Source organism: Sphaeramia orbicularis, chromosome 12 (assembly GCF_902148855.1).
Source record: "Sphaeramia orbicularis chromosome 12, fSphaOr1.1, whole genome shotgun sequence".
In the NCBI taxonomy this organism is placed as follows: domain Eukaryota; kingdom Metazoa; phylum Chordata; class Actinopteri; order Kurtiformes; family Apogonidae; genus Sphaeramia; species Sphaeramia orbicularis.
Window position 1 is genome coordinate 10,957,155 of NC_043968.1, and position 16,603 is coordinate 10,973,757.

The 16,603-nt window shown below is 36.6% G+C and overlaps 1 protein-coding gene across 1 annotated transcript; it reads right to left on the bottom strand.

Annotated features, from left to right (window-relative positions):
• Window positions 1-466: 466 nt before the first annotated feature.
• On the bottom strand, window positions 467-13,924 carry kyat1 (kynurenine aminotransferase 1). Its single transcript, XM_030148463.1, has 13 exons — window positions 13,665-13,924; window positions 13,521-13,576; window positions 10,469-10,616; window positions 8,879-9,028; window positions 8,490-8,576; window positions 6,352-6,477; window positions 6,117-6,237; window positions 4,523-4,599; window positions 4,319-4,408; window positions 3,101-3,287; window positions 1,192-1,268; window positions 1,023-1,109; window positions 467-934 (listed from the first exon to the last, which is right to left on the bottom strand). The coding sequence occupies exons 1-13, from the start codon at window positions 13,734-13,736 to the stop codon at window positions 875-877; spliced, it is 1,338 nt and encodes a 445-aa protein (XP_030004323.1). The 5' UTR covers window positions 13,737-13,924; the 3' UTR covers window positions 467-874.
• Between the last annotated feature and the right edge of the window lie 2,679 nt (window positions 13,925-16,603).

A 16,603-nucleotide genomic window follows, 5' to 3' on the forward strand; every position in this document is an offset into this window, starting at 1 on the left:
ACAGTTATATCTATGTTTATAGTTATATTCTATCACATATTTTTGTATTTTTTCTATTATGTTCATTTTGTACTGTGGGGCCTTAGAGTTTTGCAATTTCAGTTTTCTGTATGCGATGTACATGTGGCAAAACTGACAATAAAGCTGACTTTGAGTTTGACAATCAAATAGAATTCACTGCTATGGATCAATATTAACTTTGAGTTTATGCTAAAATGCTATTTGTTACATATAATTAACTGTTTCCTGTAGAACTAAGATGTACAACCAACTACAAATACTTCAGTCGGGTTCATAATGTTTACTGACAATACACAGATTTCCTTTTCTTTTTTGTCAAGTTGTAGACGAAACATGTAAAGGTAAAAATCAACTTTTTTTATCTGTCTGACAAAAAAACAAAAGGAAATCTTTACGACTACAAATACATTTTAATGTGAAAAGTAATTCTGACTAATAGAGTATGGAATTTGTAAAACTTTATTAATGTTTTTCGCAGTTTGATCCAGAACTACAATCTCAGCACTTAACGTGTAATAAGCAAAACAGGTTCAGTTCAACTTGAAGCATCTAAATATTTCAAAAATATTATTATGAAAAATAGAACTTGTACAGTTTTCTGCTTAGAGTTATTGCACAGAGCAAAAAAAAATCACATTTGTTTATTATTTTCTATTTGTCTCAATATATATATTTATTTCTTTCAAAGCTTTTTTAAAATTTTACAGTAGTGCAGTTCATGGAGGAAATGTAAGTGAATACTGAGTTTGTGTACCTGTCACAAACAGAACACAATGAATTAAAATATTACTTTAACCCTGGACAAATCAGGATGGACGGGAGGTAAATAGCAGCAATGATATTGTGGGAAGTGTTACTTTGTAGAACTCCACTTCCTCAATATATCCGCAGCTGCATCCAGGGTAGCGTCCTCCTTTAAAAAGGAAGAGTGTGAGTGTGTGAGGTACGTAAAGAGGGGAAACTAATACAAATACAAAATAATACTTCAATATTCAGGTTACCTTGACGAAACAAAATCGTATAAATTTGTCAAAGTCCTTGCTGTGTTCTGGACTGTAGAATGCAGACACAGGGATGGTGGCTAAACCCTGGAAATGAAACACAATTATTTGTGCAGCTGTTTAAATGTAATTGTGTGATTCCTAGTTTTCATTGCACTTTCCTTTGTACCTTCTCTTTCGTTAGCCATTTGACAAATCTGAAGTCATAGGATTCATCTTTGCTGCTCTCGTCTTTTAAGTCCACCTCTAAAAAAAAAAAAAAAGGGAAATAAAAAGAGAAAATGTCACTTAAAAGTGGGGTGCGAGATCTTTTCCTGGAGCATTTTTACTAAATTGCTTAAAATCCCCTTCACACCCCGATTACAACCAATCAATTAAATGCTCTAACACACACACACACACAAAAAAAATGTAGTCACTGAAAAAACACCATCCAATCATTTTAAGTGCCCAGTTGAAATGATTGAACGGTGATATGTCTATCAAACTGAACTGCTATCCCCCCCCACCCCCCGGGCCTTCTTAGTGCATGAATCGTGCGTTCTCAGACCAAGGTTATTATCATTAACAAAAACTAACTAAATGACAAAAACTAGAATTGAAAAAACATTTTCGTTAACTGAAATAAATAAAAACAATAATTAAAAGAAAAAAAACGATAACTAACTGAAACTGTATTGTGTGCTTACAAAACTAACTATAACAGATAAAAATTATGGATAAAATTCCCTTCGTTTTCGTGTTTGTCAATGTCGGATTGATACGAAAGCGATTTATTTCGCCCTAGCAATTTTAGCTGCTGGCACCATACGGTACTTCACGGTCTGTCACTTCTTGTCACTTGTGGTTTACAGTCGTCTTCTGGTCCCTGCTCTACCTGGAAACATGGAGACTAAAGGTGTGAGAAAGCAGCAGAGTCCTGTCTGGGATTTATTTGAATACGACGGCGAAGAAGATAAAAGATACGACAAAAGTAAAATTAATACTAAAACTAAACTAAAACTAAGCATTTAGAAAAAATGAAAACTAATAAAAACTAGCAAACCTGCTCTAAAAACAAATTAAAACTAACTGAATTAGAGAAAAAAAAAGTCAAAACTAAATAAAACTAAACTATAATGAAAAGTCCAAAACTATTATAACCTTGTCTCAGACACTTGGAGCACTTGTACAGGAAACGAAGCCAGATCTTGGTTATATTAGCTATATTAGGATGGAAATTTCAATGGCAAACTGTTTTGTCACTAACATAAATCACTAGGAAATGTAACGTTAGACAGATAGGTATGAATTGGGGCTGTTCTGGAGGGGATTGAATGAGGTATGCATGGATCAGGTGCGCCAGAGCTGGGCGAAATGTTGCTTTACAGCGCTCGTGAACCCTTGAGAACAAGCATTGCGTGTTCCAGTTCTCTGGGGGCATGGCTTCGGGGGGGATGTCTGAAGAAAGGGGTTTTGACTTTTGAATTGTGTATTTTCAAAATGTAGCTTGCTTGAACTGTTTTTCTAAGATCTCATACCCCACCTTTAACCCTTTCATGCATGAATTATGAGAACCTTAATCAAACATTTTTCCTGAGTGTTTTTATTCCTCTCTAGCCTTGAAAAAAACAATGCGATTGAAATTTTTCTTCTGAAAAATAAATCAAATAACTAAAATAACATTAATAAATAAAAATACATTAAAAAAAATAGTAATGAAAAAAAATTCATATGAACCTATTTTTCATGAAGTTGCAAAAATGTCAACTTAGCTGGACACCACGTTTAATTTTTGATGCACAGAAACATGTATTTGCTGATAAATTGTGTGAAAACTATGGGGAGGGCTTGTGATTCTGGGGGTTTATGCTCAGGGGAGATCTACATAATGTTACCAATTCATGTCAGAAAAGATATGTAGTGTCTTAAAACTTTAATAAAGATATGTGTAAAAGAAAAAAAAAAACAAAACACCAAAATCCATGAATATACAAGAGATCAGCTGTAGAATAGCTGTCCACTGTAGTGACCAGTATACATGAAAGGGTTAAAGCAATGATGGATGCAACCACATCAGAGGTTTAGTCTGTACTCACTGAGAGAGGAGATGTCTGCCACCATAAAATATCCTCCCTCTGGCATGATGGGCTTCAAACCAACACTGTCCAGACACATGGCCAACTTCTTTCGTTTGTGCTGCAGCATCGCAGGCAGCTGCTGGAAGTAGCTCTGTGGACTCCCAAACACCTCGTATTCTCGGTCAAAACCGTGAGCTACCGCTTCCTGATGGATGGTGAAAAGGGAATCATTCAAAAGGCTCAAGAGGCTCTTCACATTTCACATTTCCCTGTTTTGTGCCTCCTTGACCCTCACTCGTGACTCATACGGTAGCATTAAACACATCACAAAGGAGCAGGACTTTAAAAGTGAAGGTCGTACTAGCTGTGTAAAATGATCACATGTGGAGTCAAATGTGAGTGTGTTAAAATAAAAAAAAAGGAAAATGTGTGAATTGAACAACATCCCAACATAATTTTGACAAGCACATAAGAATCTGTTTTTGGACTTTATTTGGAAGAAGATAATTCCTAGTACCATACTTTCCAGGCTATAAGCTGCACCTGACTATAAGCCGCAGGTGTCCACGTTGTAACATGAGATATTTACTCAGAAAGACGGTAAACAGACAGATTATTTAATACCTTAACTACTTTTTTCCAAACAGTGCCTGTAACATGTCAGTAAAACGGCCGGTTAAAAAACCCAGAAAAGTCATTGATCTCTATCTTCATCTTCCTTCTGCTCATTGAAACCATTGCAGTCGTCTTCTTCAGTGTCAGAGTTGAACAGCCTCAGAAAGGTTCGGTCACACACCTTCTACGTCTCTTTCATTGTCTCTCTCATTGTCTCTTCCGTGCAGCAGCTCTATTTCCTTCTTAAACAGACACATCGATTGATTTTAACTTAAAAGCTGCATCATATGCATTTCTTCATGTGTTTTCCATGATGAGGGTTTGTGCATGACACGCAAAATGATTGTTAAAAGTTAAGCTTAAAACTTCTCTTCATCACCTCTTCCACCTGTCTGTCTCGCTTTTCCGCTTTCTGCTAGAGCGCCCTTTGGAGGCCGGTAAACTGTAAAAATCAATACTCGAGCTGCATCGCTGTATAAGCCACAGGGTTCAAAACAAGAAAAAAGTAGCGGCTTATAGTCCAGAAAGTATGGTATTTCAATGAGTGCCTTATAAAGGGTTAAGACATCAGATCTTATTGCAACAAATGTATGAAGGACAATGAAAAGCTTGTGTATTTACCTGAGCTGCAGTTGCACAGTGGTAAACTGAGTTCTGATGGATGGTTTTCAAGTGTTTGATGATATGACCGGAGCTAATAGCCCAACCAACCTGAAATACAAACACAGATCAACACAGTAATAAACACCATTCATTCCAGTCTGATTTCATGTCTTTATTACTTTCTGTTGTCAAAAACAAAGTTACTACTGCTGTGTTTACAACCTTCCATCCAGTAGCACTGAAGCTCTTTCCGGCGCTGCTAATAGTGATGGTTCGTTCCCACATGCCAGGAAGACTGGCTGCCAACAACATAAGACATTTTATTTAAAGGTTTACTCAGGGTTTCTGCTGGTATCAGCTAATCTAATTTAATGCTTTTCAATACCCATTTTAATGTCACTTTAAACAAATTTAATTCCCGTGTCCAACTGCAGATACAGTTTTATATATAGTTTTATGTTGGTTTACCGTCAACAGGCTTTAACCAGGTTCTGAATAGTTCCTCCTCCGATCACTTCTGCTGAAACCTGCATTTTCCCATTTTTTCGACACTTGCTAAAATTCCCTCCGCTCTTTGAGCATGCTCAGAGCACGTTGCATTCCAAGCATCCGGCATTGTGACTTCGTGTATCAGCCATAAACAATATCTAATTAAAGGGTTCCACCTGTCAATCATCACACTACACTTCTGATCAAAATTATTAAATGTCTACATAATCAAAATAAATTGTGAATAACGATGTTTTTTTTCCATCAAGTGTATTTAATTTTCTAATGCCTCTGGACCTCAAATTTAATGCTTTTTAATGCTATTTAAGGCCTTAATTTTCACAAAATCTATTTTAACCCTTTCATGCATAGTGGTCACTACAGTGGACAGCCATTCTACAGCTGTTCTTTTGTATATTCATGGATTTTGTTGTTTTAGTTCCATGTTAGCCAACACAGTGGACACTTATGCATCATCACATACACTGACATTCAAACCGTTATTACCTCCGCCAAGGAGGTTATGTTTTTGCCAGGGTTTGTTTGTTTGTTTGTTTGTCTGTCCGTTAGTGTGCAACATAACTCAAAAAGTTATGGACAGATTTTGATGAAAATCAAAATCGGGGGTGGGGGGGCCCACGGGGGGGCCCATTTCCAACAAACCCTGAAAATTTCATCAAAATCTGTCCATAACTTTTTGAGTTATGTTGCACACTAACGGACAGACAAACAGACAGACAGACAAACAAATAAACCCTGGCAAAAACATAACCTCCTTGGCGTGGGGGGGGGCACTGATCAGCCTTGGCGGAGGTCTGCGCTCTCCGAGTGTTTCTAGTTGTAAATTTGCTGTTCTTGATAAACCTGATCTGCACTAACATGCTTAAGTGTAAAAAATTGCTTGATATTGTTATTAGACTGTAATTAACAGGGGTTTTTCTAACAAAAATGTGGGTTTTTTTGCAAATTATCTCCATGAAGTGAGTAATAACTAGTATTAGAGTATGCTAAAATGTGACAAAACATCAGATTAGCAGCATTGTTTGCACACAATATATCAGTAAATACATGTTTCTTTGCTTCAAAAATTAAATGTATGGTATCCAGCTGAGTGGACATTTTTGCAACTCCATGAAAAAAAGCTTCAATTTTTTTTTTCAATTGCATTATTTTTAATGCCTAAAGAGGAATAGTAACACTCAGGAAAAAAAAAATCTTGATTAAAGTTCTCCTAATTCATGCATGAAAGGGTTAATACTCTTTAATGACCTGCAGAAACCCTATTATTAATACTTTGTGGGTTTTCTGATGTCTGGCTGCATCTCACCTATCTTTACATGCTTGGCTCCGTCATAGGTCAGCCACTCGTACACCTCATCACTGATGCACAGCACGTCATGTTTAATACACAGATCAGCGATCATCTGGAGCTCCTCAGTCTTGTACACCTGTTTAGAGAAATGTCAACCTATCATTAAAAATACACATTTCACACTTATTTGACCAAACTCTCAGTGTTTGTCTGTGCCCAACCCATGAGACCACCGTGGCCGGAGTCGTACCTTGCCTAATGGGTTGTTGGGAGTATTGATAACAATAGCTTTTGTGCGTGGGGTGAATTTACTGGCCAGCTCCTCAGCGCAAAGAACCCAGTCTCCACTTGACAGGACACTATTCCCCTCAGCTCTCTGAAAATACACAAAGAAGAATATCTGTATTTAAAGACAGGTGTTACAGTTGATATAAGCATCAACGTGTTTACAGGGTGGGGAAGCAAAATTTACAATGAACATTTAGTTGTTTTTTCTCAGCAGGCACTACGTCAATTGTTTTGAAACCAAACATATATTGATGTCATAATCATACCTAACACTATTATCCATACCTTTTCAGAAACTTTTGCCCATATGAGTAATCAGGAAAGCAAACGTCAAAGAGTGTGTGATTTGCTGAATGCACTCGTCACACCAAAGGAGATTTCAAAAATAGTTGGAGTGTCCATAAAGACTGTTTATAATGTAAAGAAGAGAATGACTATGAGCAAAACTATTACGAGAAAGTCTGGAAGTGGAGGAAGCAACAAAAAACGTACCAAAGCTTTTATTAAAGCTCTCAAATCCAAAATCCTAAAGGATCCAACCAAATCCATGAGAAAAATGGCAATTGAACTTGAGGTAGACCACAAGACCGTTAGAAATGCAGTAAAATATGATTTGAAGTTAAAATCTTACACAAGAACACCAAAACACTTGTTGACAACAGCAACAAATCCAACTTTAGCAATTTTTGGGAATTATGTTTATGGCCGCCTTCTAGCCCAGATCTAAACCCTCTGGATTCTGCTATTTGGGGCGTTTTAGAACATGCTACCAATAGAACATCACACAGCAATGTCGACTTTCTTAAAGATACTATTAAAGAAGAATGGGAGAAGTTATCACCTGAATATTTGAGGAACACTTGCGCAAGTTTCAGGAAGCGTGTGAAGGCAGTTATTGAGAAAGAAGGAGGACACATAGAATAAAAACATTTTCTATTATGTAAATTTTCTTGTGGCAAATAAATTCTCATGAGTTTCAATAAAGTAATTGGTCATACACTGTCTTTCAATCCCTGCCTCAAAATATTGTAAATTTTGCTTCCCCACCCTGTAGGTCAAAATCAATGTGGATTTAGAAAACCTCCCAAAGAAGATAAGATAAGATAAGATAATGTACAGCCCGGGGCCAAAATGGGCCCCCTCAAACCGTCCAACCTGGCCCCTGGGATGAATTTTTGAAATGCAAAAATTATACTGAAGATATTAACAAATATTAGGTGAAGGTGTGGAAATAACGTTGATTCAGGAGCCACATAAGGTAAGGTAAGGTAAGATAAGATAAGATAAGATAAGATAAGATAAGATAAGATAAGATAAGATAAGATAAGATAAGATAAGATAAGATAAGATAAGATAAGATAAGATAAGATAAGATAAGATAAGATAAGATAAGAATAGATCTGGTAAGGTAAGGTAGGGTGAGGTGAAGTGAGATGAGATAAGGTAAGGTAATAAGATAAGATCAGATAAGATGAGATAGATGGGGAAATTTCACTGTTAACACCAGGATAATACAAAAAACAAAGTGCAGTGAAGACAGACAGAAAACATAGAGAGAGAAAAAAATAAATCTGCCATTTATATTATTTATATAAATTTAGATTTAAATATCTACATATTTACAATATAGTTGCAATACTTAAGTATAGTTGCAACTACATAAGTATGGCTGTATACTGACTCAATTCTTTAAAATTTAATTAGATTGGATTAAATTGGATTTCACATGGAGTTTTTGTCCATGTACACATATTTCATAATCAATGTAATATCTAGGAGTATCAGTAATCATGGTAATATATTACTGTATGAAGATCTCACAAGATTACAGAATACTAACATTATATAGAGTGAGGCAAGGAATAAAAAATGTAGAATGACGTGGAATAATTGAGGAATGAGCCAGAGATGATATTATTGTGGTCAAGGAGTTCATTGTGGAGTCGCTCTATAAGATCACACATGTATTTGTTCTACAAGATCCTTTGTTCTTCTCCCAGTGCTGTAATAAAGATTGTTTCATCTGAAGATCAACTTGTCAGCTGCTTTTGTTCATCTCACAGAAGAATACATCCCATCCATTACACCTTACACACTCACAGGTCTCAGAGGTATGTACACAGGTGTTCCACCGGCCATCTTCACCATGGGCTGGTAGCAGTCGAAGAACGGCTCCACAATTATGACCTGAAAGATAAAGTCAAGACCTTCTTTCAAAAATATCAACTACTGGTTATGTATGTAGCTCCAGTCATGGTTAGTTTTGTCTGTTTCTTATCCATAATGTTAGGTTGTGGATGAGATGTAGACATAATGTTCTGTTTTTTGAAAAGTTTAAAAACCAAAGCTAATTTTAGGTGCAGCTCTCCTTTTTTCCTGTGCGTTGCATTAGTGGAGTTTTTATTCAGTTTTACATTTACTGAATAACTATTTTTACACTACTGGTTTTCATTTTTAAACAAAAATAATCCAAAATAGCATCTCCTTACCTCATCTCCTTCATCAACCAGTGCCTGAAACGCACAGAAGAGAGCCTGATAAGCTCCGACCGAGACCAGGATGTCCTCAAATGGGTCGATCTCATGTCCCACAATCCTGCTGAAGAATTTAGCCAGACTTTTTACAAGATGGGGATGGCCCTGAGAACACAAACCACAAGGAGAACCTTACTGAAAATAAATCATATATATGCTTTCATAAGTAGGGGTGTAAGAAAATATTTCATTCCCTGTACTGTACCGATATTAAAAAGTACTGTATCAATATTTTGAGGTATTTATTCAGAAGCAGACATGGCAGAGGTTTGTCTTTTTTGGAGAATATATATTCACATGGGTATTTTGTTCAGTTATTTATATACTAAAAAAGTAATATTGCGATATTGTAGGTCAGGCATGTAGCTTTTTGAAATTGATAACACTGTTTAGTTAAATAATATTTGTTTCAAACATCCTACAAGCAATTTTTACTGTCTGAAAGAAGCAGATGTTAGTTCCTGTGCTGGGTTTGCACAAAAATAATGTTATGATGTAGGATGATTCTGGGACTGTACACTAGGCATTCTTTTCACAGCTAATAGAATATGAACATTTAAGCAGATCTAACTGTAATGTCTATTAAACATAATTAGATTTTTTTTGTGTGCGTGTGTTTTTGTACTGGTAAAGTGGGACTTTAAAGCTTAAGTTTTTACAGAAGAAAGCTTTGTGATATAGCATTAGAGCCGCCTGTTCTAATTAAATAAAAAAATGTTTTTTATTTGTGCAGATTTCTGCTGGTATTCAATTTTTCTAGGAAACAATCTTTTAAAAAAATAAAAAATAAATAAAAAATATGGCTTTGTTAACAGTATTGTGATATATCATATCATGATCCTGTCATGTGTCGACGTTTATGTTGATTTAGTTTTGGGTTTTTGCCTCTTCCTGTTCTATTTTGGTGATAGTAGTCTCCTTCCTGTTTTGTCTGCACTCTGTCACTCTTGTCTCTGTCTTCCCTATCCTATCATTGCCTGCACCTGGTGTTCCTCTTGTAATTGTCCACACCTGTTTGTGATCCCTGCCTTCCTTACATATTCTCCTCGCTCCCTTTGTCTCTTGTAAGTGTGTCGTTTCTGTTTTCTTGTGAAGTCCTTCCCATGTTAAGTATCTTGTATCTAGAATCTGGTTCCATTTATTATCTGTCTCAGGCTTTTTAGTTTTATATAGAGCACGTTGTGCTTCTCCTTTTGTTTAATAGGTTTTTATTAGTTTATTATGAGCACATTGTGCATCCTCCCTTTGTTCATCCGTTTTTGCCTTTTTGTATTTTTGTTCAAATAAATCCTTTTTACCACTGACCCCTGAAAGTCTTGTGCATTTGGGTCCACGCCGAGTGTTGTGCCGTAACAGATCCTACTATTGAGATTCGTAACATATCACCAGATTCTTGCCAATACGCACCCCTATTCATAAGAGCATCATAACCAATGCTGTTTGTTGGTTATTCACATCCGGAGGATGGCAGAAATGCACAAATAAAGTTTGCAGCTGCCGTTAAAAAAATAAAGAAGAAGGATGCTGTTTGTTTTCTCCACTCACAAATGCCCGGGTGTACTGTTGCATTTGGGGTCCTCCTCTCACAGCTTCACAGAAGGCATCCTGGACAAACTTAGGAGGGGAGAAGTCTGGAAATCCCTGTCCAAGGTTCACTGCTTTATAGTCCGCTGCCAGCTGAGTGAACTCAACCCTGTTATTACATAAAAGCCAATCAACAAGGACAAAGGTAATGATTAGTAGGTCATATGGGCTACTGGACAGAGTGAACACACATGTAAAAGACAGAACATTCATATTTTGAACGGTTAACCTTCCCCTTGTGTTCGCTTTCTATTACAGCAGTGGTTCCCAACCTTTTCTGGCTCGTGACCCCATTTTAACATCACAAATTTCTGGCGACCCCAGAAATTCAAAACGGAGACCTTTTTTTTTGCTCAAATTTATTTGTTTTAGATCATGTAATAGTTTGCTATACTATGTTGCAAATACATGTTAATTTTAGACGACATTTAGTCTATAGAATGTATATTATTATGGACAGAGGCTGTAAATCCAGGTGTAGATTACTGCACAAAGTGAGAATTTGATTTTCCTTGGTCAGGATATGTACAGTCAGGCCAGCTTGGATTTACAAGGCTGACAGTTAATACTGAAAAAACAAGAACTCAAACCATGAATTATGAAAGAGCTGCAGCATCTGAAACCAACCACAATGAACATTTGACAGATAAACAGAACCACAGTGCTGCAGTTTCAGTTTGTCATGTCTTTTATGTATTGTGATTGTCTCTCTCAACTCACCATATTTTTTTTTAAATAATAAGGTTTTTTTTTCTATTTTTATCAGTTACTAGAAATTTCAGGCGACCCTGTGTGGGGTCCTGACCCCAAGGTTGAAAAACACTGTATAACCATCTCTTATGGTGATGGGTCGGTTTTGGCCCGCGTCTGAAATCAGCTGTAAAATACACTAAAAACAATTATCTACCATGTAATTTGTTTCTCCTCTCTTGGTTACCCTGTTAGGCTTCCTTATCCACGAAAATATTGGTTTTAATATTTTTGGTGGGGACCTCTGGGCCTTTTTTTTTTGTCAGTATACCCCTTGATGTGCACTCCGCAAGTCACCAACTCTATACTGAACTGACCACACATGTGAGGACATGCCCATATTTTTACCTCCGCCAAGGAGGTTATGTTTTTGCCAGGGTTTGTTTGTTTGTTTGTTTGTTTGTTTGTCTGTCTGTTTGTTTGTCTGTCCGTTAGTGTGCAACATAACTCAAAAAGTTATGGACAGATTTGGATGAAATTTTCCGGGTTTGTTGGAAATGGGATAAGGAAGAAATGATTAAATTTTGGTGGTGATCGGGGGTGGGGGGGCCCACGGGGGGGGGGGGCACTGATCGTTAGTGTGCAACATAACTCAAAAAGTTCTGGACAGATTTGGATGAAATTTTCAGGGTTTGTTGAAAATGGGATAAGGAAGAAATGATTAAATTTTGGTGGTGATCGGGGGTGGGGGGGCCCACGGGGGGGCCACTGATCAGCCTTGGCGGAGGTCTGCGCTCTCCGAGTGCTTCGAGTTTTTGTTTTGTTTTTGTGCAGGTATACTGGATAATAAGGCAAAATGAGAATCTCCAAAAGCTCACATAATTGGGAGAAGAGCTGGCTGTCCGTGTGTTGGCTGACAGTGCACTTATGATTTATTACCTCCGCCAAGGAGGTTATGTTTTTGCCAGGGTTTGTTTGTTTGTTTGTTTGTCTGTCCGTTAGTGTGCAACATAACTCAAAAAGTTATGGACAGATTCTGATGAAATTTTCAGGGTTTGTTGGAAATGGGATAAGGAAGAAATGATTAAATTTTGGTGGTGATCGGGGGTGGGGGGGCCCACAGGGGGGGCCACTGATCAGCCTTGGCGGAGGTCTGTGCTCTCCGAGTGCTTCTAGTTTATTTATTTATTTGACAGGGACAATGCAATCAAACATAGTTAAAAATTTGCAGCTGATGTGATGCATATAGAATTTATAGCTAGAGCTAGTTCTCAACTCCAGTCCTCGGTTGGGCTCTAGCACAACACTGCAGTACAAGTAAAAAATATACACAATTTAAAACGATCATACCATACATAAAACTAGAAGCACTCGGAGAGCGCAGACCTCCGCCAAGGCTGATCAGTGGCCACCCCCGTGGGCCCCCCCACCCAGGGTTTGTTTGTCTGTCTGTCTGTCTGTTTGTCTGTCCGTTGGTGTGCAACATAACTCAAAAAGTTATGGACAGATTTTGATGAAATTTTCTGGTCTGCGCCCCCCCCCGCCCCCCCCCCCCCCCCGATCACCACCAAAATTTAATCATTTCTTCCTTATCCCATTTCCAACAAACCCTGAAAATTTCATCAAAATCTGTCCATAACTTTTTGAGTTATGTTGCACACTAACAGACAGACAAACAGACAAACAAACAAACAAATCCTGGCAAAAACATAACCTCCTTGGCGGAGGTAAATATAATATATATAAAATAGACATCATTTAAAATGATCATACCATACAATTCGATAATCCAGTGTTGCATTTATATATGAGGCATTTATTCTCACACTCACTCTCCTACACAATATTTACAGATGAGAACAGTTATGTATTGTCTTCAACCAGGTTTTGGTTCTGGTGGTGAACATCTTTAACTCTGAGATGGATTTTATTTCTAATGGCAGTGATTTCAGTTTTGGCTCTAATTATTACTTTATGATCTTACTTTCACAACTGAGTTGAAACATTAATAACACAAAGGTCAAAATCTTACTTTTATAACTGAGTTGCAACATTAAAAACACAAAGGTCATAATTTCAACCAGAGCATTTCATAATTTAGTGGAAAAAAATATATAGTTTGTAATATTAGAGGATCCTGATAAAGCCAAAAAAAAAAAAAAAAGCCTTGATGCAATAAACTAATTTTAAGTGGTTCTTTTATGCATTTAAAACCTAAAATGGGTCGGTGGCCACCCTAACACAAGAGGAAGGTTAAAAACGACTAAAAGTGCGTCATGTAATTAACAATCCAAATACTGTTGCATTTGGTGCGTTCACTTACCAGACGTTTTTGTCTACACCTTCTACTCTCCGTGCGTGAAGTTGGCGTGACATGATCTGAAATTCATTTTATTTTTAGTTAGTCATAAGACATGCACCTGCAGAAGTGTCACAAGTTTAACCTAAATAGGCTATGTGCACTAACCTTATGGTGTTTTGTAACCGGTCTCTGACGAATAACACTCCAATGCTGCACAAGATTCCTGACTATTCCCATTGATAAACGACCATCGCCTCATGAAAGAATAACACAGGTCAACTATTCAAGCAGACAGATGGGTTTAAAAATATCGGATATTTCAGAGTGGTTGTAGAGTTCAATTATTCTTTAGCGTAAATCAATTTGAGAAAAAGGGTTTGTTTTGATTCGTCCCCTTCCAGACTCCTTGTGCTTTCATTTCTGCTTCCTGTCTGGGCGGAGCAAGCTATTAAAGTGAAAAGGAGAAACAGCGACACTGTCCGCAAACTAAACACACAAAACCAACACGACCTGCCGCCGATGGTGTAAAATCAGACTCACCGTGAATGCAGCATCGTTTTTTTTTTTTTTCACTCTATCATCTTGGTTTGATGTATTTGTTTTATTTAGACAGTTTGTTAGATTTCTATATATTTTTTCCTCTTTTAAATCACTTGTTAAAATGTATTTCTATTGGCTTACCTTTATGTGATTTTAGTATTCATATTAATTTTCCTTTTTAATTTTTGCTTTAGCATTTCTTATTTTATAACTGTTTTTACCTTCTATAGGTTTTATTAGTTCTAATAATTTTATTTATTTTTGTCCCATTTTCCTTTTATTGTTGTAATGTGTTACCACTTTCTTTATTTTCATGTGTTATCTTCTCATTTTCTCTAATTGCACTTTTACCAGAATTGGGAATTGATTTTTCAATTTTTTTATTTTTTTTTATTTTTTTTATTTTTTTAAAGTAAGGACATGTATATTTCTATTGTGTTTTCTGTGACAGTTATTTATTTATTTATTTTTACAGTTTTATCTAAGGTTTATTCAATATTGTTTGGTCAGTTGATGCTGTTGTATCACTGCAGATAATTTGTATTTATGAGGGTTTTTGTTTCTTTCTGATTATCCTGAAAACCCTGTGGTTTTGGATGCCAGATGTAAATGATGTGGTATGTTCATGGTGCTACAACCACAGATCATAGTACAATATTTAATTATTTATATACTGAGCACCTTGACAAATGCATTAAAATATAAAACACAAATGCTTTGAAAACAAAACGCTTTTACCTGCAGTCCTATAATGTTTATTTCTTGTTATTTATTATTATTATGTTTATATTTGTATCATTGAAAGTTATCACAAATGGAGGTAAAGGACACTGTTTAGTCTAGCATCAGGGGAAAACAGGAAATCTTTTAAAAAGTTTCTCTCCAACTCTTTCTAGGTCAATACTTACACTTTCATTTATTTATTTCAATGTACATGTTTAGCTCAATAATTAATATAAATAAAAGCCATAGTTAATACAAAGCTGAAGGTTGTAGAAAATAATTTAGAGCCCAGTAATAACTCATTGGTACTATCAATAGCTTCATTTGTAGTCACAATGAGTTTGCCATTAAAAACATGCATTAGATGGCAGTAAAGAGACACTTGAGTCAAACTCAATTTAGGGAAGGCTCATAATGACAATCTGTAGTCACACTGAAGAGTTTTACAAACAGTTCAACTTACAAATAATTGGCATACTCATCTCAATCCATTGCTCACTTTTCTAAAAACATTTAACACATTCGTATCAACAGACTGTGTGAACAACAAAATGCATTCAATCGTGATCTCTTCCTGATTTGACAAATATGTCAGTTATGTGTGGTTCAGAAAAGTTCACCTCTAGATAATATCCAAACAAAATATGGATAAACATTGGACCAGTCATTGGCTGTTTGTGAGGAGAATATCGAACAGCTGCAACACAATAATCATAATGAGCAACAGCACACAAGACAAATACAGAGTTTACACGATTGTTTGAAGCCAGACCTTACCACTCTGCAACATCTGTGGTAATCACTGCATCTACACCCCGTTGTACTGCTAAGGACTTGAAATACTACAACACAGTTGACTTTTGTGATATGGTAAATATTTTATAGACAAGTAGAGAGCAAGTCTCTGACAAATGCCAGGTAGATGTGCACAAAATAAGTGAAACTGTAAATGTAATATATAACCACAGTCAATCTGGCACAGACTGTCACACTAAATTAAACCAGACTGTCTAATCCAGGGGTGTCCAGATCCGGTCCTCAAGGGGCACTATCCTGCATGTTTTAGATGTATTCCTCCTCCCACACACCTGATTCAAATGATAAGCCTATGATCAAGTTCTGCAGAAGCCTGATAATGACCTTCAGGTGTGCTGGAAGAGGGAAACATCTAAAACACGCAGGACAGCAGCTCTCGAGGACCAGGAGTGGACACCCCTGGTCTAATCATACTGGGATTCTACCCTTCAGCATAGGTCACTTGTATTTCGCATGCAATTCAGCATTCCTGAAACCAGAGATGCTGCACCTAAAGAACAAGTCATTTTATGAACCTGTCATTGTGTACAGCTTGTTTATGTTTTGCCCCATACAGGATTAAAAAAATGCCTGAGATGCCATTTGGCCCAAGACATTTTCAGCCCTTCTAAGACAATTCTTTCAGAGTAAGGCTCTAGTTTTAGGCTACAGATGAGATAGTTCATTTGCATATAGGCAGTAAAGTGAGTTACATACTCTGTTTAAATACTGAATAAAATTAAACTTAATACCCATGATTATTTAAAAATTAAACACAGTTAGTCCTGGCCAACAAAAATGCATTTTAATTTTTCAACATAACCCTATTGGAACCACAGGGTAATAAGTTTGTAACTGCATACCTGCCTCTGTCAGACAAATACATCAGCAGTAGATCAAATGTCTCTTTGTTGCAGCTGCCACTGTTTATAGTAGATGTTTCAACATTTTATTAGGGTTTGATATTTACCAATAATACTGACACTGAGTTTTGCCAGTTTTATTGGACAGAGTTTATTGTAACTGGACGTGATTGAATAACATCA

Excerpts from the sequence above, each read along its gene's own strand:
- kyat1 (XM_030148463.1), bottom strand. The coding sequence starts at position 13,736 with ATGGGAATAGTCAGGAATCTTGTGCAGCATTGGAGTGTTATTCGTCAG. Across the intron at positions 9,029-10,468 it reads AACAGTACACCCGGGCATTT|GGCCATCCCCATCTTGTAAA; the intron begins GTGAGTGGAGAA and ends TTGTGTTCTCAG. Across the intron at positions 4,600-6,116 it reads AGCCAAGCATGTAAAGATAG|CCAGTCTTCCTGGCATGTGG; the intron begins GTGAGATGCAGC and ends TGTTGTTGGCAG.